General features: G+C 38.7%; 2 protein-coding genes across 4 annotated transcripts in view; one reads left to right on the forward strand and one right to left on the reverse strand.

Moving 5' to 3' along the window:
* recql5 (RecQ helicase-like 5) overlaps positions 1-3,257 on the reverse strand; it is a 41,150-nt gene extending 37,893 nt beyond the window's left edge. For both annotated transcript variants that reach the window (XM_046865938.1, XM_046865939.1), the window contains exons 1-2: positions 3,075-3,257; positions 2,723-2,844 (exon numbers count right to left, since the gene is read on the reverse strand). In XM_046865938.1, coding sequence (XP_046721894.1) covers positions 2,723-2,844; positions 3,075-3,168 — 216 coding nt within the window. In that variant the 5' untranslated portion in view covers positions 3,169-3,257. The remainder of the gene's footprint in view (positions 1-2,722; positions 2,845-3,074) is intronic.
* An 8,306-nt stretch (positions 3,258-11,563) lies between these two features.
* Positions 11,564-24,352, forward strand: cdr2l (cerebellar degeneration-related protein 2-like). Of its 2 annotated transcripts, XM_046866832.1 has the most exons (6): positions 11,564-11,734; positions 11,913-12,126; positions 19,707-19,819; positions 20,824-20,972; positions 22,342-22,506; positions 23,025-24,352. In XM_046866832.1, exons 2-6 carry the CDS (start codon positions 12,048-12,050, stop codon positions 23,905-23,907), a joined length of 1,389 nt encoding a protein of 462 aa, XP_046722788.1. In that variant the 5' UTR covers positions 11,564-11,734; positions 11,913-12,047; the 3' UTR covers positions 23,908-24,352. The 2 variants fall into 2 exon arrangements, with proteins under 2 accessions (XP_046722788.1, XP_046722787.1); XM_046866831.1 differs by having other exon boundaries at positions 11,564-12,126.
* The last annotated feature ends 323 nt before the right edge of the window (positions 24,353-24,675 follow it).

The following is a 24,675-nucleotide window of genomic DNA, read 5'->3' on the forward strand; positions in this document are numbered from 1 at the left end:
AAGTGCTACAGCAAACAACATAAATTAACAAAAAGAACACAGAAGTACACATAACTCTAAACTAACACAAAGTGCACATGTGCAACATTGTGCAACAAATGCAGTGACCTACACATTCTAAACAAAAGCAATACACAACAACCCTGTCTTTAAGCGTAATTATTTCTATGGATCATACAGCATTATTACACCCAGTAAGAAACAATCATATGTGAACTAGCAATGAACTAATTAGTTATGAACAAAAACAAATTAATTCAAAGCGTATAGATTTTGCCTCCTCGCAGCTCCGGAAATCATCAGAACGACCCTGAGCTCAGGTTACTGCTTGTTTGAGTTTCCTCCTGGTTCTCAGGCTTCCTCCCAGAAATTCAGCTAGAGTCAAAGAGCTCATAGGTGCGAATGAGTGCATGTGCACCGTGTCCAACAACGGCCTGGAAATCCATACAGGACATATTGTATTCCGGCCTGTTTGCCTGTTTTTCTAGAATAGTTTGACTGAAAATGAAAGAATGAATCCTGCATTGCATAGAAGAGTGCAGGAATAACCTGTCAGTCCACACTTTGACAATCTAAACGATATAGAGTTTTACTTTGAGCATGTCAAAATTAGCAATCAGGTAAAATCACAATTTCTTATTCTTTAAATTAATCACACACTCAAATACGTTACAAAATTCATACACATCTGTATATATGTATATCCACGATGCACTTTAACTTATTTAATCCTTAGCGCTGTGTTCTGTTATGTAGCTCTGAGTTCTGTTATGCAGCTCTATGTTGTTTTATGTAACTCTGGGTTCTGTTATGTAGCTCGATGTTCTGTTATGTAGCTCTATGTTGTTTTATGTAGCTCTGGGTTCTGTTATGTAGCTCGATGTTCTGTTATGTAGCTCTATGTTGTTTTATGTAGCTCTTGGTTCTGTTATTTAGCTCTGGGTTCTGTTATGTAGCTCGATGTTCTGTTATGTAGCTCGATGTTCTGTTATGTAGCTCGATGTTCTGTTATGTAGCTCGATGTTCTGTTATGTAGCTCGATGTTCTGTTATGTAGCTCTGTGTTTTGTTATGTAGCTCTGGGTTCTGTTATGTAGCTCTATGTTGTTTTATGTAGCTCTGGGTTCTGTTATATAGCTCTGTGTTGTTTTATGTAGCTCTGGGTTCTGTTATGTAGCGCTGCGTTTTGTTATGTAGCTCTGCGTTCTGTTATGTGGCTCTGTGTCCTGTTATGTAGCTCTGTGTCCTGTTATGTAGCCCTGCATTCTGTTATGTAGCTCTGCGTTCTGTTATGTAGCTCTGCGTTCTGTTATGTAGCTCTGCGTTCTGTTATGTGGCTCTATGTTGTTTTATGTAGCTCTGGGTTCTGTTATGTAGCTCTATGTTGTTTTATGTAGCTCTGGGTTCTGTTATGTAGCTCTATGTTGTTTTATGTAGCTCTATGTTCTATTATGTAGCTCGATTCTGTTTTATGTAGCTCTATGTTGTTTTATGTAGCTCTGTATTGTTTTATGTAGCTCTGGGTTCTGTTATGTAGCTCTATGTTGTTTTATGTAGCTCTATGTTGTTTTATGTAGCTCTGGGTTCTGTTATGTAGCTCTGTATTGTTTTATGTAGCTCTGTATTGTTTTATGTAGCTCTGGGTTCTGTTATGTAGCTCTGGGTTCTGTTATGTAGCTCTATGTTGTTTTATGTAGCTCTATGTTGTTTTATGTAGCTCTGGATTCTGTTATGTAGCTCTGTGTCCTGTTATGTAGCTATATGTCGTTTTATGTAGCTCTGGGTTCTGTTATGTGGCTCTGCGTTCTGTTATGTAGCTCTGCGTTCTGTTATGTAGCTCTGCTCTGTTATGTAGCTCTGGGTTCTGTTATGTAGCTCTATGTTGTTTTATGTAGCTCTGGGTTCTGTTATGTAGCTCTATGTTGTTTTATGTAGCTCTATGTTCTATTATGTAGCTCGATTCTGTTTTATGTAGCTCTATGTTGTTTTATGTAGCTCTGTATTGTTTTATGTAGCTCTGGGTTCTGTTATGTAGCTCTATGTTGTTTTATGTAGCTCTATGTTGTTTTATGTAGCTCTGGGTTCTGTTATGTAGCTCTGTATTGTTTTATGTAGCTCTGTATTGTTTTATGTAGCTCTGGGTTCTGTTATGTAGCTCTGGGTTCTGTTATGTAGCTCTATGTTGTTTTATGTAGCTCTATGTTGTTTTATGTAGCTCTGGATTCTGTTATGTAGCTCTGTGTCCTGTTATGTAGCTATATGTCGTTTTATGTAGCTCTGGGTTCTGTTATGTGGCTCTGCGTTCTGTTATGTAGCTCTATGTTCTGTTATGATGCTTATTTTTTTCTTATGAAGCTATGTGTTCTGTTCTGTAGTTCGATGTTTTATGTGGCAGAAGGGTTCTGGAAAAACATCTCATTTTATAAAATAAAATCTCATTTAAAAATGTACTGCATCAGCTATATAGGCTTGGAATTACAATGAAAGCTTTTGACTTAACTTCATTCCTAAAATCTAAGGGAAAGCCAAACCTTTTTTTTTCTTTCTTTAGTAACCACACAATTTGAGGTTATGCCAGGATTGGGTGTGTTTTATCAGGAAGAACGTGCCATAAGACAGTAAGCAATGAATGATTTGACAGTGTTTACATGAATAGTTAATACCAGACAAAAGTGCAAATGCAGAATCACACATCAAAACATAAAAAAAGAAGAATGATTTACCTGTATGAGTGCAATCAGAGGAGATATGACCAGTGTGATGCCAGAGGCCAGCATTGCAGGAAGCTGGTAGCACAGTGACTTCCCTGCGCCGGTTGGCATACATACAAACACATCCCTGTCACCTGCGTTTAAAGGGATAAGGACAGCAGATTAGCATTTTTAGACTACTGTCACGTCAAAACAGGATTATACTATTTTTAACAGAATTTTTAAAATCAATAAAGAAAACTATAAACGTCCTTAAAATTCATTAGACTTGACCAGATGTACAAGACAAATGCTGAGCTGCGACAATTCAGTAACATCCAACACTAAAGTAATCTCCAAACAAACCCGACTGTTTCAATATTACCTTTAATCACCGCTTTAACCACATTCTCCTGCTGCTGTGATCGGAACTTCTCAAAACCGAAATGGGTTTTCAAAGCTCGCTCAACAGCAGTCATCTCTTTTTCCTGAAAGACTCACACACACATATACACATACACACAGTCAGCCAACTTCAGTCAGCTCCGAGCCAACCTAGGAGTCGCACAAAAATGACGTCACATGCCGAACCGAGTTTTCACATATACTGTACAATCAACATACTCTTTATTAACAAACCTTGAATATCTTTTAACCCATTTGTCTCTTTGTTTAGAATTTTCAGACGGTTTTGTTTGAGAATACTAATTATTAATCTTAATTCTTACTATTACTAATTATTACTTAGTAGTCAATTACTGAGACATTCATTTTCCCACTATGATACACAAATGTATTTTTGTTCTTAATATATTTAATTCAATGCTCAATATTCACTTTTTTTTTTTTTTGTTGATAAATATCACAATGCTTGGATTTATAATTTCGACACACACACACACACACACACACACACACACACACACACACACACACAGAGAGAGAGAGAGAGAGAGAGAGAGAGAGAGAGAGAGAGAGAGAAGAAGAAGAAGAAGAAGGTCCCATAGCATTTTTGGCCTGTAATAATTCTGAATATGACTCAGGTGTCAGTTTTGTGTTATGTGCTGTTATTATATGTAATGTGATGTGATATTAAAATGAATAAATGCAGTATGTTGCCACCTAGTGGAATATTCTGTACTTGGTTAGATATGGTAAAAGTCTATAACATACCTGTTCCACTCACTCGAATATAATCTGAATATCTGAATATTACCATGATCATTTCTATTCAGTGTAATTGCGTCTGAGTCTTAATTCTGGGTCCTACGTTTACCTCAGAAACTCACCTTCAGATGACTGAAATATTTATCTAAAAATGAAGAGTCTCCATTTACCACTTTTACAGAAGGTCAAATGAATATGCATGAGTTTTTCACACAAATTATATTTCACTCTTTTGTTTCTACAAAAGAATAAATTTGTAACATATTTTCACATAACTTTTGTAACTTTAGACATTTACTCTGCCTGTTTAGACTTTTCAGCCGGTTTTGTTTGAAAATACTAACTTTAAACGCAATCTATATAAAGCAATTTCTTAATTACTTTCTCATAGTATTTAAATTGGGAGTATCATGGTTTTATTAGGCAATTTCAATTTCCATTAGAGGGTCAGGAAGTAAGGGCATACTGAAATGCACCAGATTTTACCAGATAAATCTGATGCATTTCAGTATGCTCTGCATTTCAGGTAAGTTTATTACATATAATACTTAGATGCATCATATGATTTTTAGATAATTTTTTAGATCATTGATTGTTTTTTTTCCAGGCACATGTATCACAAATGAGCTCAAATCACTCACCACAGATATCCAAGTTATTACAATAAATAAACTTCATTATGTGTCTTCTTCCGTGTTGTTTAATTATTAACACTTCTTTGTGAACGCACAAAGATAAAGTCCAAAATCTGTTTAAGTTTACATGTTCATATGTGTTGTGAAGATTTGTTGTTAATGCTCATAAATAAGATTTTAATAGAAAGCACATCCTTCTTGAATCTATAAACTTGTATTGTTGTTGGTCAAAAGAAGACCCCCAACACCCTTTTGCACAGCCAAGAACTGAAATCTGCAATCCATTAAAAAAAAAAATAAAAAATTGGTTGAACTGTAAACTGCTGACTGAAACTCCCCCTGATTCATATCCTGCAGGATCTTTTTCATCATGCTATAGAAAGTAGCAGAATGAAACCTTCCTGTTTGGAGTCACAGTGCAAGCTGGTGGTTAGACTGTGAGGAATGCTTTCCTGGCACATGATAGCTACTCACAGCAAAACTGAGCATATGACTGAGAACTGGACAAGGAAGAAGGCACTGTTAGCTGTAAGACAGTCAGCAGTGCACAGTGTCCCAAAAGCCTCTACACTTGGAAATGAACACTGGGAAAATAATTAAATTACAATCCTCTACATGATTGCCTTTTATATATTATATTTTTTGAAAACGCATGTCACATACTCGCTCATGATGAACTCCTTAATGAATGTAATTGTGCCTTTAATGTATTCTTTAAAATGACATTCATTTGCCCATCGCTTCTCTTCATACATTTCTTTCTGCCCTTTCTGTAGAGACCCTTGCTGGTGCACTTTGAGCATAAAGAATTATGTCCATTTTTTCTTTCTTTTTGAAATCTACTCATGAAGGTCTTGGGTACACATGGTTTTGTTTCTAATAATCTGACAAAGTTACTATACTTAGAAGTGTCATTATTGACCTATGCATTTATTTATTAAAAGACACAATAGTGATCAGTATACACAGATATTCAAAGATTACTCTAGATCACTTCTCGTCTGCATGGCTGATGCTGACTGTTGAAAATCAAGTATAACCATTACCTGGGCTCACAAAATGGTTTACTGTTAAGGATAAGATATAAACTGAATTAAAATAAGCAAATCAAGGTCACATTGTATTGTGCCCATTGTGTGGTCTGAGCCATGGGAAAGCCTGGAAAGTCAAGGTCTTCAGCATTTTATCTCTGAATTATTTGCCCATGAAAATGGAAGTGAAGAAAGGCTTGGAATAGAGCTGTTTTATCTGATAGCACACAAATGGCATACAGATAGGAATAAATAATTCTAATTGTTACTCTGTACCTTGGACAACAGTAAAAGACCTTGGAGTTATTTTAGACAGCAACTTATCTTTTAAAAATCATATTAACCAAGTTACAAAAACAGCCTTCTTTCACCTTAGAAATATTTCTAAGCTAAGAAAAATGTTATCTATATCCGATGCAGAGAAGCTTGTCCATGCGTTCATGACCTCCAGAATAGACTACTGTAATGCATTACTAGGTGGATGTCCTGCATCTTTAATAAACAAGCTTTTGTTAGTTCAGAATGCGGCAGCAAGAGTTCTTACTAGGTCAAGAAAATATGACCATATAACCCCAATCTTATCATCCCTACATTGGCTTTCTGTTAAGTTTCGAATCGACTACAAACTACTACTTCTTACTTATAAAGCACTAAATGGATTGGCCCCCATGTATCTCTCCAGTCTTTTAACAGGCTACAATCCGCCACGCTCCCTGAGATCTCAAAACTCTGGGCTTCTAGTAGTTCCTAGAACAGCAAAGTCCACTAAAGGCGGTAGAGCATTTTCACATTTAGCTCCTAAACTTTGGAATAGTCTTCCTGACAGTGTTTGGGGTTCAGACACACTCTCTCAGTTTAAGTGCTGAATAAAAACATATCTTTTTAGCAAAGCCTACACATAACATACGTCTCACATCATAACCTTGTGCTCCAGAACATCTGATCACATGCACATTATCAACTTGTGCTGTTAATATCATGAACAGCAGCTACACTAATTGCTCTCCACTGCTTCTCTTTCTCTCCCCATCCCGAGGCTTCCTGAGGTTTGGCCAGCTCCAGTCACGTCCCACCCCGTGAAGATCATGGACTTTAAAGAAGTAGATGCCGAACTTGCAAACATCCCGTACCATCTAGAGCCGTACCAGTGCCAATTGGATCCCACTACATGTGTGGAGTTTTGACATTGGACCTCCTGGAGTGTTTAAAGGCTCTGGCATGGAGAAGCTGTTGCTGGATCTGTGACGATCACAAATGTTGAGCTCAGTAGCTCCTACTTTAAAACCAAAGACTGTAGAAAGAACATTTACTTATAATCTTAAACTCCAGTACTCATGTTAGTTCTCTCTCTCCAGTGTTCTGTATTGTTGAAAGATTTATGATCACACTCTTGATGTCACCCAAATGAGGATGGGTTCCCCTTTTGAGTCTGGTTCCTCTCAAGGTTTCTTCTTCATAACATCTGAGGGAGTTTTTCTTGCCACAGTCACCACGGCTGCTCATCAGGGATAAATGCACACCATTCACCTTGACTGTTGATTTCTGTAAAGCTGCTTTGAGACAATGTCTGTTGTGAAAATCGCTATAGAAATAAACTTGACTTGACTTGACTTGACAAAATGGCTGCTAATGCATGAGGTAAGCATGAATATTAGTTATGTGATGTGAAAATAAGCATGCAGAAAATACAGTTAACTCAATACTATCAATATACATCCAATATAAAAATATTTTGGCATCCCCGTACCTTTAATTCTTGCTGAAACATACTCTGGACAGAAGCACAGGCTAGTATATTACTGTAACCCATTCCTGTCAAATTTTATGATGCTTTTATTTGTGCTTAATTGCACTTTTCTTACTGTGCTTAATGGTACCGTTCATGTATTTTTAAAACCATTATCGGCCCTCATGCAGTATGTAGTGTTACTTCCTCATAGCTTCAGGTCCCTGGTTTTATCTTGAGCTTAGGTTACTGTCTGTATGGAGTTTCTGGGTATGTTCTCTGTGTTCCCAGGAGAGGCTCCAGATCCACTCAGCTCTGACCAGTGATTAGGGATTACTGCAGATAATAAACTACATCTTCTGTATTGAAAAAAAATGTTTTACTTTTCCCCCAAAAGATTGAATGGCAAAAGAATTTTAAACAACTGATCATATATTTATAGCTTGAGGAAACAGGAAATGGTCAAAGGCAACAATGGAGCTCTGAAAGACAATTTTAAAATACTGATGAGGCAGTTGAATATATCCAATTTCCAATTCATATGTTTAAAGAGAAAAAATTGATGATTTGGTTTAGAGTAAACATTTTGCACATACTTAAAAAAAAAAAAAAAAAAAAATTCTGGTGCGGACTGTAAATACTGCAGTTAATTATTCATGTAATTCTCACTGGATGTACACCCTCCTGTTTTCTTAGTGTTGTGTTTGTACAGTAAAATGGAAGCCATGGAAGCTTATATCAGAGCTTAAAACCAGGTCTACTATTATCTGCTACAGAAAATAAAAAAATAAGCTATTGTAGAATTTAAAATACACGTAAAATTGATTAAATAAATCAATAACACCTAATTAGTGGAGGTTAAGTTACATCATAACCTAATGTTGAGTTCTGGTTTCAGTTATAGGGAAGGCAAAGACCATGAACCAGACAAAGAAAAATGTCCTGCTATGACATTTTCCTTATTTAAATGGTTTTACAGGCAAAGTTATTCTCTCATTTCTGTAATTCAGCAGATGCCCTTATCCAGGGGCTGAGCAGGTTGAGGGTTAAGGGCCTTGCTCAAGGATTGTGCTGGGATTATGAACTCACTACATTTTGTTCAGAAATCCAAAATCTTTACCACCCAGATACCACCTCCCCACCTCCTGTTTTTAAAACTGCAACCTGCATATCACAGTTTCTAAAGGTAATGTGTGTCTCAGCACAGCATTCATTCCTTGAAAAAGTGAAAATCAATATATCCTTAAAGCAGGTATTTAAAATATTGCCAAGACATGTTATGGCCTTGGTTTGGTTTGGCAGGTTTGCTATTTATTTCCTGTAGGCACTTCTATGTTTTTCACGTTTTTTTGGTTTTACAGTTGATTTTGTATTGTTCACTGAACACAAATAGCTAGAAAACGTGATTTTCTATTTACTTAGGTGCAATATTGTTGCCCTCAATGTAAAATTGGATCTTGCATGTTGATCCTCCTGTTGATGAACCAAGTCTAAACAATACAGATTTCATGGTCCCTCGAACACAAAGAAAATCCTTTAAGGCCTCAAGTTCTCCACTGTCTTTTTTCTAGCCACTATTGTACCTCTTGAATGAGTGGCTAGTGCAAAAGTCCTGCTGGAGAAAAAGGAGAAGAAGGAGAATAAGAAGGAAAATAAGAAGGAGGGGTTAAAGGAAGAGTTAGAGGAAGAGGGGGAGGAGATGAAGGAAGAGGTGGAGGAAAAGTAGGTGGTTGAAGAAAGACGTGGAGGGAAAGGAGGAAGGTCATTCACAACTGCCAGGGTTGCCAGATTGGATTAACTACTTTCCTGCCAATCATAGGTTTACAAAACCAAACAGCACCTACAACCAAGACTCTGTCATGGCAGCTTATTATTAAAAGTAGCAAATTAAATAACTTTGAAATAAATTAATTTTAAATTTAAAGCAAAAGAAACAGTCTAATTTCAGTATCCAGGGTTGCGTTGTCAAATAAAAACTTGAGATCCATGAAAGCACCCAAACACACAGTCAATGTACAATATTTATATACTTTCTTTTGCAACCCGTGTAGCACCCATATTTATTTATTTTTTTCAAACTTTTACCTCGTCTGCCTTCATTGTCTTCAAATAACTAGGTTCTTTCCAATTTAATAAAACAATAGTGGCAGGACCATTAATCTCTACTTTTTAAAAAGCATACATGGTCCAAGCCTTGGCCTTAAACCCTGATCATCTATTTTTCTGACACAATTATTATATTTGACAAATCACCCATTCAGAAATTAAAAGAAAAAGAAACAACACACATTAATCATTTGCTTTTAATACACTGATTTGCTCGAGTACCCCAAACTTACATTATAGAAGCATACGATTATGCACAAACATTAGTCATTAATGTTAAATAAATAACAGCACAAATTTAAAAACAAGTACACGTTTTATTAAACACATTTTATTACAAAAATATATTTTGTTATGTCAAATAATAAGTGGAGAATCCACAATATACAGTATCTAACAAAAGTAAGTAAACCCCTCACATTTCAGCAACCACTTTAGTTTAATCTTCTCAAGGGACAATACTATAGAAATAAAACTTGGATATATTTTAGAGTAGTCAGTGTGCAGCTTGTATAGTATAGATTTACTGTCCTCTGAAAATAACTCAACATACAGCCATTATTGTCTAAATAGCTGGCAACAATGTGAGTACACCCTAAGTGAACATGTCAAAACCCAACAAGTGTTCAATAGGGTTCAGGTCTAGAGACATAGTTGGCCATTTCATCACCTTCACCTTCAGCAAAGCCGTTGTCATCTTGGCGGTGTGTTTGGAGTCATTTTCATGTTTCTGAAGAAAGGCCATCATGTTCTGCTTCGGAATGACACAGTACATGTTGGACTCCATGTTTACCTCAATAAACCGCAGCTCCACAGTACCAGCAGGACTCATGCAGCCCCAGACCATGATGCTACCACCACCATGCTTGACTGTAGGCAAGACACAATTTTCTTGGTTCTCCTCACCAGGGCGATGCCAAAAATGCTGGACACCATCTGAGTCAAACAAGTTTATCTTAGTCTCATCAAACCACAGGACATGGTTCCAATAATTTATGCTCTTGGACTGGTTGTCTTCAGCAAACTGTTTGCGGAGTTCCTGTGAGACAGCTTCAGAAGAGGCTTCCTTCTGGGTCAACAGCCATGCAGACAGACTTGATGCAGCATGCAGCGTATGATCTGAGCACTGACAAGCCGACCTTTCACCTTTGCGAGCTCTAAAGCTATGCTCGCAACACTCATTTGTCTGTTTTTTGAAGCCGGCTTTGCACCTAACGTGCAGCATGAGGACTCAACTTCTTTTATCGACTCTTGCGAGGCCTGTTCTGAATGGAACCATCTTAGAAAATTTCATTTTGGCCCTGGCCACTGTACTGTAACTCAGTTTCAGGGTGTTACCGACAATAATGGCTGTGTGTAAAGTTATTTTTTCGGACAGTTAATTTTTACTGCTCTACAAGCTTTACATTGACTGCTCTAAAATAAATCCAAGTTTCATTTCTATAGTATTATCCCTTGAGAAGATATTCTAAAATGTTTGCTGAAATGTGAGGGGTGTACTCACTTTCCTGAGATACTGTAGATCTCAAAAATCAATAGCGCATTAATACTAAACGCATTGTTCACGCGCCAGCCGGGACTACTTTTTTGAGCTGTTATATAAAATGCAATTTTTCTAACCAATAATTTTCGTGCATTCAGCCAAAACTGATGGTGTGGTATAAATCCTAATTATCACTTATAAGTAATGTTTAACTTCTGCTGCTTTAGGACATTGTTAAAAATGTTATACAAATAAATCTGACTTGAAATAGATAAGATTCATTCCCAATGGTGGACACAAATAAAATATAATAAAGTGAACACAAGTAAACACAAGTGAACACAAGTGATTCGTTATAAATATGAAGGTATTGCACAGTCAAAGTCTTTGCATGGATTGTGGTTCTGAATAAATGAATACGAGGTAGAAATCTGTTAAATGTATAAACCTAGTGCTAGTGTCTAGTGCAAATAGTCCTGAGCATTCACTGATGGTGTTTCTTAATGGCTCTTACGACTTAAGCTTGAAGAATACAACAAATCAATGAATTTGTTTTTTATTGAAGAAAAAAAAGCGTTCAGGTGAGAAAAAAAATCATTTTCTTAGAGACAAAACCCGATTTGGATACCTTCCCAAATGCTCGATTGAGGTCAATCTGGCAACCCGTACGGCACCAGCAGCAGGGACTGGGAGCTGCAAGCCACCTCACCATCTGCACGAAGCGAACGGGATGTCGGGAAAGAGGACTGGGAGGTGATGTCGGAGATTAGCACTGGAGTGGGAGGGACTGTTTTTTTTATTTTTACAAAACTGTGTGCCATCTGCAATACACAGAGCCCTTGCAGAGAAAAAAAACCTGCAGCGATCTGTGCACTTTATTGAGCAGCAACTCGGACGGTTTGCTGATGCATTATTTATTTAATCATTATTTTTTATTTATTATTGCTGCAAAACAACATGCAGCGGTGTGAACCCATCAGTGTGATGTCAGTGTGCTTAGCTGTCAGCTGAGGATCATTCCGCTGCTTTTCTCATTTATCTCTCCCTCTTTCTCCCGGACGCTCGTGCACAGCAGATCTGCCACTTTTTGTTGTGACATCACAAAATTTGCACGGTATCCGAGCAGAAACCTCAAGTCTGCTATATAGCAGTCACCTTCCTCCAGCTGCAGAAGAAGAAGAGCCATCATTTCTTGTAGGAGAAGTGCCTAATGCTCCGTGCTAGCAGGATGGAGGAGTTTGTGACCGAAGAAGACGAGCCATGGTACGACCAGAGAGACCTGGAGCAGGGTGAGTCCATGATGCAATATGAAAACATCTGGCTGATGACAAAACAGCTTCATAAGCAAATTAGGAGAAAAGAAATGCAATTCTTTCAATGATAAGATCATACAAAGGCTTTCCTAATGCTCTGCTCTGCTGATGTCATCAGATGTGAATCTGTGGAGATGGAGTGAAGGTTGAAGATCGAGCCCATGGTTTGGTTCATGGTATAATAAATCCAGTGTATAATGTAATTTTTTTACAATCTGGTGTCATTTTCTCAAGCAATCAGCCACTCACAGGGTTACAGCTTAGTATTGGGATGAGGTGCTGTGTAGGCCGTGTCGAGTGAAGGTAGTGATACTGGGGTTAATCCTGACCCTAAAGGATTTCTTCACAAAACATATCAAACCAAAATGATGTGCTCGCTATATGGCTTATTTTCTTTGGTTGAATCCTATAATCTGGTTGCACACTGCCATGGATTTATAACAGTCAGTTTTCCTCAATGGCAAATCTTTAGGACTGAACAGTTATTTATATAACACTTATTCTCTTCTCCCTGGTTTTATTTTCTGTATTTTTATTATTTTTTAATTTTCTTCATTTCAAAATAAAAATGAGAGACTAGTTATAAGGGAACATATGTTCATCATTGCTATAATGTAAGTGATAACTTGCCTCATGCTCATTTTACAACATTGGATACAACTATAAATGGTTAAAAAGTACGCCATGTCAGTCATGAATTAAATAAAATGACGCCTGGGCCTGCCGTTATAATAATCCACTCCAGGGTGACAATGACATCACAACAATTTGTCATTACTTTTTTTATTCCTCCTCCATAACAGCATGCATTGTTATGAGCTCTAATTCATTCTTCATTCACACTATCAGTTGTGTTCATTTTTATCCGAATGGTTGTGTTTACGGCTGAGAATGATGTTTTTGTCCTTTTCTGACCTTTGAGCAAGTATTTTTTGGCAGTCTTTCTATTGTTGAATAGAGGTACGAGACATTTGCAGGCATTTTCCATGGTCTACTTTACCATTATTTAATGACATGGTTCATCAGTTTAGTTAAATGAACCGTGGGTTACTGTAATTTAGGAATTTGAAACATGAAACTGATCTGTGGGAAGTGGGAAAGAATGTGCAGGGAGGGAATTCTCACCATTTGTTGCGACGTGGTACTTGGATTAGTACAGAGAGTTCCTTGGCTCCGATTGCAAGTAAAGGAACTGAGAGAGGACTCGAGTTGCTTCCAACAATGACAATAATTTAAGAAAAATCAAACAGACCTTTATTGCTTTTGTTTGTTTTATCTACATTTGTTTTGACAAATGTGACAGCAGAGACAAATACGTTTTCTTTTTTTTTTTTTTTTTCATTGATTGTATTGATGGAACTGCAGTGAGATTCCTCAGGTCAGGAATAAAGATGCTACACTGCTTACAGTTCTGGGGTCTGGCACATGGGAAAAAACAAGCTAGTGTGCAGCTTTGCAACTTGATGAGACTGCACATTTTATACGTTGGGTAGAGCCAGATTGTATGAGTGCCTCACACTACATAAGAGCAAATGGCTATTACGAGAATTTCATATCGATCTGCCTCTGTAAAGTCAACAAAGAGAGGATTGGTGGTTCTGGTGCTTACAAAGAAAAGCCATTAATTTATAGAACAAACCCCAGTGGTGTCGGCGATTTTTCTCGTTATGTTTAGTACTGTAGTTCACATAAACTATTATTATTTATTATGACATTTTTTACCTGATCCAAAAATTCAAGAGTTGACATAAGCATCTTACACTACATGTTCAAAACGTTCAGAGCAGGAGTACCCTCAGGGTTGCTAGACTGAATGGGGACCAGTGCAAGGACTTATACTGGTGTGACATTTATGCTGCATTCATTGTTATTTGGAACTTTGCTTCGTCTTTACCTTTATTTTTAATTATGTTAAGTGTTATGTTAAGTTTTAATGAGGTCACAAAGTATGCAATAAAATAATAATGCTTACACAATCTTCTTCATTCGGTTTCTCCCATTAGGGGTCGCCACAGCGGATCATCCGTCTCCATACCCCCCTGTCCTTTACATCTGTCTCTTTTAAACCCAACTACCTGCATGTCTTCCCTCATCACATCCATAAACCTCCTCCTTGATCTTCCTCTTTTCCTCCTTCTTGGTGGCTCCATCCTCAGCATTCTTCTACCGATATACCCCATGTCCCTCCTCTGCACATGTCCAAACCATCTTAATCTCACCTCCCTCACCTTGTCCCCAAAACGTCCTACATGCGCTGTCCCTCTAATAAACATATTTCTAATCCTGTCCATCGTCGTCACTCCCAACGAAAACCTCAACATCTTCAGCTCTGCTACCTCCAGCTCCACCTCCTGTCTTTTACTCAATGCCACTGTCTCTATACATCACAGGTCTCACCACAGTCCTATAAACTTTCCCTTTCACTCTTGCAGATACCCTTCTATCACAAATCACTCCTACCACTCTTCTCCACCCACTCCACCCTGCCTGCACTCTTTTCTTCACTTCTCTAACACACTCTCCATTACTTTGCACATACTCCACAATACGAGGTGCAAATTATGATCCATTTGACATTCCAACAAATACAGATAATTCCCAGACTTTAATATAAATGTGTCTTGTATCAACAGCAAGAAAGAGGCCTTCCCCAAACACAAGGGCTGCTCAAAAACAAAACAACCCCCAGTTTACAAGCGTTCATCCTCTAATCAGTCTGAGTAATATTCCATTATAAATGTCCAATCACAAGCTTTTTCACGTACAGTATTATTCCATGGAGTTTGACAAGTGTGCATGTGTGTAAGGGTTCAACAATTACAGCATACGCAAAAGCCATTTTTACAGGAAGTTTACCAAGACCTTCAGGTTCAAGTTTTAATGTTGTTTAAATGTTCTTAAGCATGTTTTCTGTAGTGTGTCACAGATTGTGCTACTGTATTGTAGCCTCCATCTTCTCCCACTTCCTCTCTGGCTGCACTATATTTGATTAACTGGTATTAAGCCTGGGATGATGAGGGGGGAGTGTTATAGCTCTGGGTGTAACCAGCAGACACTCCAATAGCTCTCTCACTAAGAGAAATAAAAACAGGATATTGTATACAGATATAATGGTTGTAGAAAAAGACTAAGTGCACAGTAGATACAGGACATTTCCTTCTATATATTTTACAATGGAGGCTTTAATTTCGGTTAATAATTTAGACTGCATAAGACATTGTGTATATATATCCCATCCATTCTTAATCCAGACAGACCCTTAGATGTCTGTTGGGCTATAGCTACATTTTAGATTAAGCTATTTTAGATTATTTTTGATTTGTTGTTAAAATCCTGCCTAGATGTAGTATTGGGTTTGTGGAGATAAATAAAAAAATGTGGAAGGATGCTTTTTAAAAAATTTAAATAATCATATTTTCACATATTTTAACATGTACAAAAAACAACCACTGTATGCTAAGCAGAGTAAATCACTCTAAACACAGTACAGCTGCACAAATAATGACATTCCACTCGTTTTCAGAATGTCCTTGTGAGGCGGTGATTCAACTTGCGGCATGTTTAACAAACCAGCTGTCTCCAGTCCAAACAGCCACAAAGCATCGTTTCCACTCTGTATTATAGTCTTTACAGCTGTATATATATATATATATATATATATATATATATATATATATATATATATATATATATATGCACATTTGAACACATGTACTAATCATCAGTGTTGTCATTCATTGGAATACTTATGTGAAATTTCTTTTCCCCATAAAACTTCCATATCATTCTTGGTCGTGTGCAACCATTCCAGGCTTACTGCGTTCAGCAGCTATCCTAATCTCATTTAAAAGCTAATTTATATGCAGACTCATTTAGATCTGCTTCTTCACATGGTCACTTTAATGAATGTTCTTTGAAAGCCTATATCCTGAGGGCAGTGATGTGTTGCTGGTGCTGTCAGATATCCGCTAAAATACGGATATGTAAATTCTCGAATGTGTCCAAGTCAAATTTAGTTTTTAAATATTTATATATAGTCTTGGGTGGCACAGTAGTACTGGTGTCTCCAGCTCCAGGGTTCTGAGTTAATACAGGATCTGGTTTCTGAGTCTGAGGAGACCAAAAGCTATAATAAATCCATAATTCATGGAGGTGGCAGCATCAACATTTTTGGTAATATTTTTCTCTTAAATTGTACAATTTTTTCCCCTCACATAACTTTTGCACATTGCAATTTCCCACTGAGGGTGGAAGACGTTCATCTTGTTTTAATTTCTTTAACATTATAAAAACCTGTCATTTTACAGGTTTGTGTAGACTTTGTGTAGATGCAAGAAAATGTGACTTGGAAGTTGGCTATTCTAAACAATGCCTACATATGAATGAATGTGAGTGTAAATGTGCGTGGTGACCTGTGACAGATCCTGGGTGTATTCCTGACTCGTGCCCAGTCTTTCTAGGATAGGCTCCAAATTTACTGCAATTTTTTAACAGGATAATGTGTTTACTGAAGAGAAACAAAAGAATAAACAGTGTATACACTGAGTGTTTTTTGTCCTCAGATAACTGTTTGGAACAACTTTGTTTACTATCTTCTAACTGTGTGTGTTGTGATATTGATGGTTTAGCAGAGTTGAAGGTAATTTCTCTCATTGCCATCTCTTCTAGCCCTCTCACTCTCAGCAGTTTGCCAGGCTCTTCATGCCTTTGTGAGGAATTAAAAAAAATTGACAGAACAAAAGAGCTGTGTATTCATTGAAAAGATGGGGGAAGGGAGGAAGCCTTTTTTTTCCTTGTGTGCAATGAATTGTCTCTTCGGGCGACCTACACTGCTGTTACTAGCTTGGAGACCTCAGGGAACTGTTCACAAACAACGCTTATGTTGTTGATGGTGCCATGCTACCACATGTTTGCAGTGCTGCCACCAATGGGTTTATGATTCATTGCTGCATTTATACCTATGCAATGGAGGTCAATGGTTCTAACCCCAATACAGCATATATTTATCTCCTTCACATTCCCTGTGGTTGCTAACAAGCAGAGGTGTACTCTAAGCAGTCTAGGTAGTGGAAGCAGGAACTGTGGTAGCTTTATGTTAGATGGTCTGCAGTGAATGAGGGAGAGCGCAGCAGATAATGTTATAAACACAACGGAATTGATGTACACTGCCCGTCCCCAAAAAAAGTCACTAACTGGATTTAACATAGCAAATAGATAAGAGCCTCCCACTGGATAATTACTGCATGGATGATTATATTTCAGCTGGCAACAAGCTATTTAACCCTAACTGATGCAGTGAGTAGCTTCTCATTTCTTAAACAACCATGTCAGAAGACACATAAAGTCAAGTCAAGTCAAGTTTATTTCTATAGCACTTTTCACAACAGACATTTTAAGAGTTGGTGTGAATGGTGTGCATTAATCCCTGATGAGCAGCCATGACAGCTGTGGCAAGGAAAAACTCCCTTAGATGTTATGAGGAAGAAACCTTGAGAGGAACCAGACTCAAAAGAGGAACCCATCCTCATTTGGGTGACATTAAGAGTGTGATTATAAATCTTTAAACAATAAAGAACAGAACATCCTAAGGAAAAACATCTAAGGAGATTGCTAAAATGACTAAAATCGGGTACTGTCCAACGCATTATTAAATACTGGTAGGATAGTGGGAAACCCTCATCTTCGAGGAAGAAATGTGGTCGGAAAAACATCTTGAATGATCGTGATCTGCGTTCACTTAAACTTGTGGTGAAATCAAAACGTAAAAAAAACAACTCAAGGCTATGTTTAATATTAAATTTAAGAGCATTTCCACATGAACAATGCGAAGGGACCTCAGGGGATTGGAACTAAACAGCTGTGTAGCCTTAATAAAACCAATTATCAGTGAGGCTAATCTGAAAAAATTCAATTTGCTTCAATTTGCTAGAGAGTATAAAGATTGGACTCTGGAGCAATGGAAGAAGGCCAAGTCGTCTGATGAGTCCATAGTTACCCTGTTCCAGAGTGATGGGCGCCTCAGGGTAAGAAGAGCGGCAGATAAACTGATGCACCCATCATGCCTAGTGCCTACCATGCAAGCCTGTGGGGGCAGTGCTATGATCTGGGGTTGCTGCAGTTGGTCAGGTCTCGGTTCAGCAATGTTATGTGCCCAAAGAATGTCAGTTGACTACCTGAATATACTGAATGACCAGATTATTCCATCAATGGATTTTTTCTTCCCTGATGGCACAGGTATATTCCAAGATGACAATGCCAGGATTCATTTGGCTCAAATTGTGAAAGAGTGTTTCAGGGAGCATGAGACATCATTTTCACACATGAATTGGCCACCACAGAGTCCAGACCTTAACCCCATTGAGAATCTTTGGGATGTGCTGGAGAAGACTTTGCGCAGCGGTCTGACTCTCCCATCGTCAACACAAGATCTTGGTGAAAAATGGCTGCAACTTTGGGCGGGAATAAATGTTGTGACATTGCAAAAGCTTGTCAAAACAATGCCACGGCGAATGCGTGCCGTAATCAAAGCTAAAGGTGGTCCAACGAAATATTAGAGTGCGTGACTTTTTTTTTTTTTAGGATGGGCAGTGTATATCATGTTATAGGTAAATACCACCAAGGATATTGTTTAATCACTGATCATTTTGGTATGGTTTGGTTCCAAATAAAATATCATATTTGTCTTTGGAAACCAATTTTTTTTTTCAGATTTAATGGACATTATAAATGTTGACAAATCAAAATGAAACTTGTGGTCTGTTTAGTGAACTACACCAAAACTAAACAAATAATTCTACCCATTTTATGAATTGAAATATCACTTTTTATCACTTCTTATTAATTTTTTCACATATGCCTTTAATGGTGGCAGGGGGCAGGTCAACACAGTTATTAGTTTTATTGATGTATTTTTTTTATTTTTTTTTTGACAATTTCTTTTAGTTACACCACATCCCTTGTAACTTTGTGTCCTCACTGTTTTGGTATAATACTATGACCAAAATATTTGCTATACAAATTACGATCGATGTATCGGATCAATTACCATTTGGCAATTTTTTTTTAACCTGTGGATATATACGTTACCGAATAGGCCACTTCAGACTGGTTTCTTTTTAAATCGGTGGAGATCTTCCTTTATGCCAGTTTTTATTAAAGTCCAGTATCTCCGAGGCACAGGTTGATTCATATGAGTGAAATAGAACCTCATTTATTTTCAGATTAAAAAAAAGCAAAAATACGCATTAAAAAAAGTTTTGTAACTTTATTATATTAGGTTACATTTTAACCTGTTACCTGCTATGACTATACCCATGGTAATACAAATAGAAAAAAATACTTACCTATGTACTACATTTTACACATTCATCTACAAAAAAATCTTATGGTGACAACAATTCAGTGCAACCTCACAGCCTTTAGTGTGGATTACAAGAACAAATCTTTAGAGAGATCATTTAAATTCTCATGAGCTTTACATTTGATGGTTTCCTGCTGCCCCTTCCTTTATGTTCAAGGTCCCCTCATGTCGCCTGTCTTTGTTTGTCCTCTCTCAGATCTTCACTTGGCAGCAGAGCTCGGGAAGACCCTTCTGGAACGCAATAAGGAGCTGGAGGACTCGCTGCAGCAGATGTACATCACCAATGAGGAGCAGGTGCAGGAGATCGAGGTACAGCCCCCATCCATTTGATGTGAAGATACGTGTGTATAAGACAGTTTATACATGGTCTTGGCCACAAAACATCCACAGACTTTAAGAGCATTTCTTCTAAAAGTGACAATTGTTGGGTCTTGGCATGATTTCAGCTGAAAGTAGAGTAAGCTTTGCTGAGAAATAAGAGTATTTTGGGAGCGTGTGGGTGTTGGGGGTGGGCGCCTGCTGCTTGCCTGTCACGGTGCCAGATTTGCCAGTCTCTGCTGTACAAAGACGATTTACAGAGAAGAAAAAACAATATTGTGTAGTGTTTTAATGGAGAATTTAGTCACTTGTCCACACTTTATATTGTATTTTACAGCGATTTCTCCCTCTGCATATGTGTACTCTACTCCCTCTCTGTCATGCAGCAGAATTGCAGATCTCCCAAACATTGAAGTAAATCTTGTATAAGACATGTAAGAAAAAACAATGTTTTTAAGGGTCTAGTAAAATATGGTAAAAGAGCAGTGGGGTTTTTTTGATAGCAGATTAACCAGTTGGCACTCTATGATCTATACAAATTTAGAATAATAGAGAAATTAGAAAAAAGTACATTTTCAATTCTTATATCAATTACTAAGGCTCCTGGAAGCCGTGCCCACTTCCCCACCCAGAGCGGATTAGTAATGCTATGGCCTATCCAATCTACTTAACTTTCCTCAATTTTCCTGCTTAAAAAATGTCAATTTTGTGTTCATATAAATTTACATTTGATGTTACTAACACTAAACGACATTTAACTACAATCCCCTCCAAAACTATTGGAACGCCAAAGCCGACTATTGTTTTTTTTTGCTACTCTACCATTACACTATTCTGGTCCTGTAGGACAGAAAATATTGCTTTATTTTTCATAATTTCATATTAATTCCAAATATATTGTATAGACTATTTGAGATTAAGAATTAAAAGTACAACAGAAAAAGAAAGGATTTCAGTTTTTTTGTCACATATCTCGTATCTGTTTTTCCTCTCAGTACTTGTCCAAGCAAGTGGAGATGCTACGGGAGATGAACGAGCAGCATGCAAAAGTCTACGAGCAGTTGGACGTGACGGCTCGAGAGCTTGAGATCACTAATGAGAAGCTGGTGTTGGAAAGCAAAGCTTCACATCAGAAAATAGACAGGTGAGGAACAGGTGAAAGTGACACAGGATGCTCAGAACAACTTACAAATTCAGCACCACATATGATCGTAGAACCCTATCCTGACCCTTGTATGATAATTACCTTGCTAGAGGCTTACCATGTTACTTTGACTTTCAGAGAACTACTCCAAGCGGCTACAGTTGCTAGTGTGCAGTTTGAGTTGTAGCCTTTCAGTCGTCAGATCGTAATGTAATTTTTAATGGATTTTGTCGAGCAATGAAATTGCGTCTCTACTGCAGGTACTATAATTCAAAGTGTGCCATTCAATATACTTTTTAGGAGTTACCCCTAAAGCACACACAGCTGGCACCCTATGGCCTTCTTGTGTACCCATTATCTGAAGCCAGGATCAAACTCCAGGCATCCTTTTATCATCTACGGAACATAATGCATTATTTAGCTTGCAGGCAACATCCAACAGAGCCCACTGCCGAAACTGGCTTGCGGTTTCTATAAAAATTGAGAGAGCAAATAAAATATATATTAAATTAACATAAAATGGTTGTCATTTAAATTTTACTAAATCTTACCTGGTTGTTGACTGTTTTTGCTCCCTAGCCATTCTTTCAATTCTAGAGTGTAGGATTTTTTTTTTTTTTTTTTTTTTTTTAAGCATTATTGTTAGTCTCCCTTAATATTAAAAGTCAGACTTGTGTATATACAGTATGTCCAAACATGACTCACAAAGTGAGTTGCTTTATGTAGAATTCACCCTGGTACTGGTTTACAGCAAGGTTCTATATGCACCGTCCAGGCATAACATTATGACCGGTGAGTAAATTACACTGATTCTCTCTTCAGCAAGGCACCTGTTAGTGAGTGGGATATAATAGGCAGCTAGTAAACATTTCATCTTCAAAAGTTGATGTGTTCGAAGCAGGAAAAATGGGCAAGCGTAAGGATTTGAGCGAGTTTTACAAGGACCAAATTGTGATGGCTAGACGACTGGGTCAGGACATCTCCAAAACTGCAGCTCTTGTGGGGTGTCCCTGGTCTGCAGTGGTGAGTATCTACCAAAAGCGATCCAATAAAGGAACAATGGTGAGGCGGCGACAGGGTCATGGGTGGCCGAGGCTCCCTGAAGGCTGGTCCGTGTGGTCCGATCCAACAGGCGAGCTCCTGTAGCTCAAACTGCTAAAGAAGTTAATGCTGTTAATGATCGACGGGTCGGAACTGTTTTGGCAGCAAAAAGGGGGACCAACACATTAGGCAGGTGGTTGTAATGGTATGCCTGATCAGTGTATATATAAAATCTACTGCTTTAACCCACAGCACATTCATCCCTGAATTGAGAATTTGAAATTAGCAGTTATTAGGTGGTAAACAGAGATTGAATATGGGCACACAGGTTGACGAGCACCATGGAGATGCTGCAGGGCCAGGTGGACACGCTGACTGCTCGTGTGGAGGAACTGCGCACACTCGAAGAGCTCAGGGTCCGCAGGGAGAAGAAAGAAAGGCGGAAAACTGTACACTCGTTCCCTTGCCTCAAGGAGCTCTGCACCGCCCCCAGGTATTACGATCGTCTCTGATTAGATTAAAAAGATCGGATTTTATTTCCCAGACACCTGGAGGTCAAGACAAGGCAATGGCAGACAACCTTAAAACCATTTCGGTCATTTTAGAACGCCAGTATCCTTGTGGTCTTAAGTAAATAGCGGCTTGAAGGAGGGAAGGGTATAAAGGTTAAGGCATTGGATCTTGGCCTGAAAGGTCATGAGTTCAAATCCCTGCCAAGCTATCACTGCTGGATCTTTGAGCAAGGCCTTTAACCCTCAAATGCTCAGTTGTAAGTTTGGATGTCTGCCAAATGCCATGAATGTAAATGTTCCTCGTCACTACAGAGCTTTACTTTATATGCCCTCTGGGGAACTCTTAATAGTAAGGGGAATGTTTTGCTTTTCTGAAAAGTAGAACCTATTTGGAAAGTTCCCATGTTGGGCTTAAATGCAGCATAATTTATACCAAAATTTTGGAAAACTGCTCTATAATATGGTCTTGCATGGTTTTTGGTTATTGCTCCCTTTTCAGGTATGAGGATGGATTCAGGGTATCTGACCCAGGTAGTGGTGACTTGCAGGAGCGGCCACTAGCAGATGAAGAAAATGAGCACCTGCGTGCACTGGTCGCATCTCTTCGTGCAGCTGTGTCGGCTGAACGCGGCCGGCGGGAGAACGCGGAGCGTGAGTGCACCGCCGTGCTGCAGGAGTTTGAGCGCTTGGAGCAGCGACTTCTAGGTGCGGAAGGCTGCCAACAGCGTGTCCACGAGCTAGAGGCGGAGCTGCAGGAGTTGCAGCAGCTACGCAAATCTCGTGCTTGCTTACTGGCTGCCGAGGACGGCCTGGAGCAGACGCTGCTCAACAGTGCCCCAGAAACGGATACGGCGGAAGATGTTGCAGGTGCAACCCAGGAGAGCTCTGGTGAACCTCCAGTGCGTAAGAGCTGTAGTGACACAGCACTGGATGTCATCTCCGCCGTAGATGCCTCTGGAAGACGCAAGGGCAGCTACGCACTTCACGCCAACGGCGTGCGCAAGCGTGGCATGTCCATCTTACGCGAAGTGGACGAGCAATACCATGCGTTGCTCGAGAGGTATGAGGAGCTGCTGGGCAAATGCCGGCGCCACGAAGAGAGTCTGCGTCACGCCGAGGTGCAAACATCGCGGCCCGTCTCCAGAGACCCGTCCATGAAGGAGTGCCGTGTGGTAGAGGCTGTAGCGCAGCCAAGCACGACACCTCAAACACCCTCTACACCCGAGGCCATGGAGGGCATCAGCCGGCAGGTGGAAGCTGTGGACAAGCGTCTGAGCCAGAACACGCCAGAGTACAAGGCTCTATTCAAAGAGATCTTCTCGCGTCTGCAGAAGACCAAGACCGACATCAACTCGACCAAAGGGAGGAAAAGTGGGAAATAGCGCTTGGCCTTTTTGCTCACAGAAATGCACGGTAGGATCTATTGTCCTACCTCAATTAAGACCACAGTCTTAATTGTTTAATCGGGCAGCTTCAGTGAGCTGGCATCCGAAAAAGGCTTCATGCTAGTGCAGAGCTCATGGGTAGAGTAGAATATTGGGGCTTGCCACGTTGGTGCGCCTCGGATGAGGATGAGCATTGACAAAGCAAGACATGTCTGATGGATCTTTCTTTGGTTGTCTGTGTTTTAAGGAAGATTTAAGATTGTTTCTCACTGTGGGTTTTCCTAGAAATGTAACTGAAATGCAGGGTCCCTGCATTAAAAAAAATAATACATAAAACAAAAAGGCACACCACTGCTTAATCCTTCCTATTTCCATAACTCTATGTAACAGCCTCTATTCTGTAATCATCTCTTTCCAATATTAAAGACGCTTTGCCTATAAAGTGGTTTACACATTTATTACTTTGAGAATGGATGAATGAGTGAGTTGATAACAGGATGGTCCTTATGACTTGAACCAAATATAAATTATAAAAATGGTATGTCCACATCAATAAATGAAAGAAAAAGAAAAAGAAAAAAAAAGAAAAAGAAAGAAACAAATTCTATTTTGAACACTTTTAATGTTGACACAGATGAAACAGTAATCTCCTTCCACAGTGATAGAATGACAAGTACATAGAGACCAAATGAAAAGAAGAAGCAAGTGCTAAAAATCTTCACGCAACATTACAGGCAACCTCGTCGATGAAAACCGTGCGCGATA

Source organism: Silurus meridionalis, chromosome 14, assembly GCF_014805685.1.
Source record: "Silurus meridionalis isolate SWU-2019-XX chromosome 14, ASM1480568v1, whole genome shotgun sequence".
In the NCBI taxonomy this organism is placed as follows: Eukaryota; Metazoa; Chordata; class Actinopteri; order Siluriformes; family Siluridae; genus Silurus; species Silurus meridionalis.

What these genes read in the sequence shown, in the direction of transcription:
- cdr2l (XM_046866831.1), top strand. Translation starts at nt 12,048, where the DNA reads ATGCTCCGTGCTAGCAGGATGGAGGAGTTTGTGACCGAAGAAGACGAG. An exon ending in AGCAGGTGCAGGAGATCGAG is followed by an intron (nt 19,820 to 20,823) that starts GTACAGCCCCCA and finishes TTTTCCTCTCAG; the next exon opens with TACTTGTCCAAGCAAGTGGA. An exon ending in GAGCTCTGCACCGCCCCCAG is followed by an intron (nt 22,507 to 23,024) that starts GTATTACGATCG and finishes CTCCCTTTTCAG; the next exon opens with GTATGAGGATGGATTCAGGG.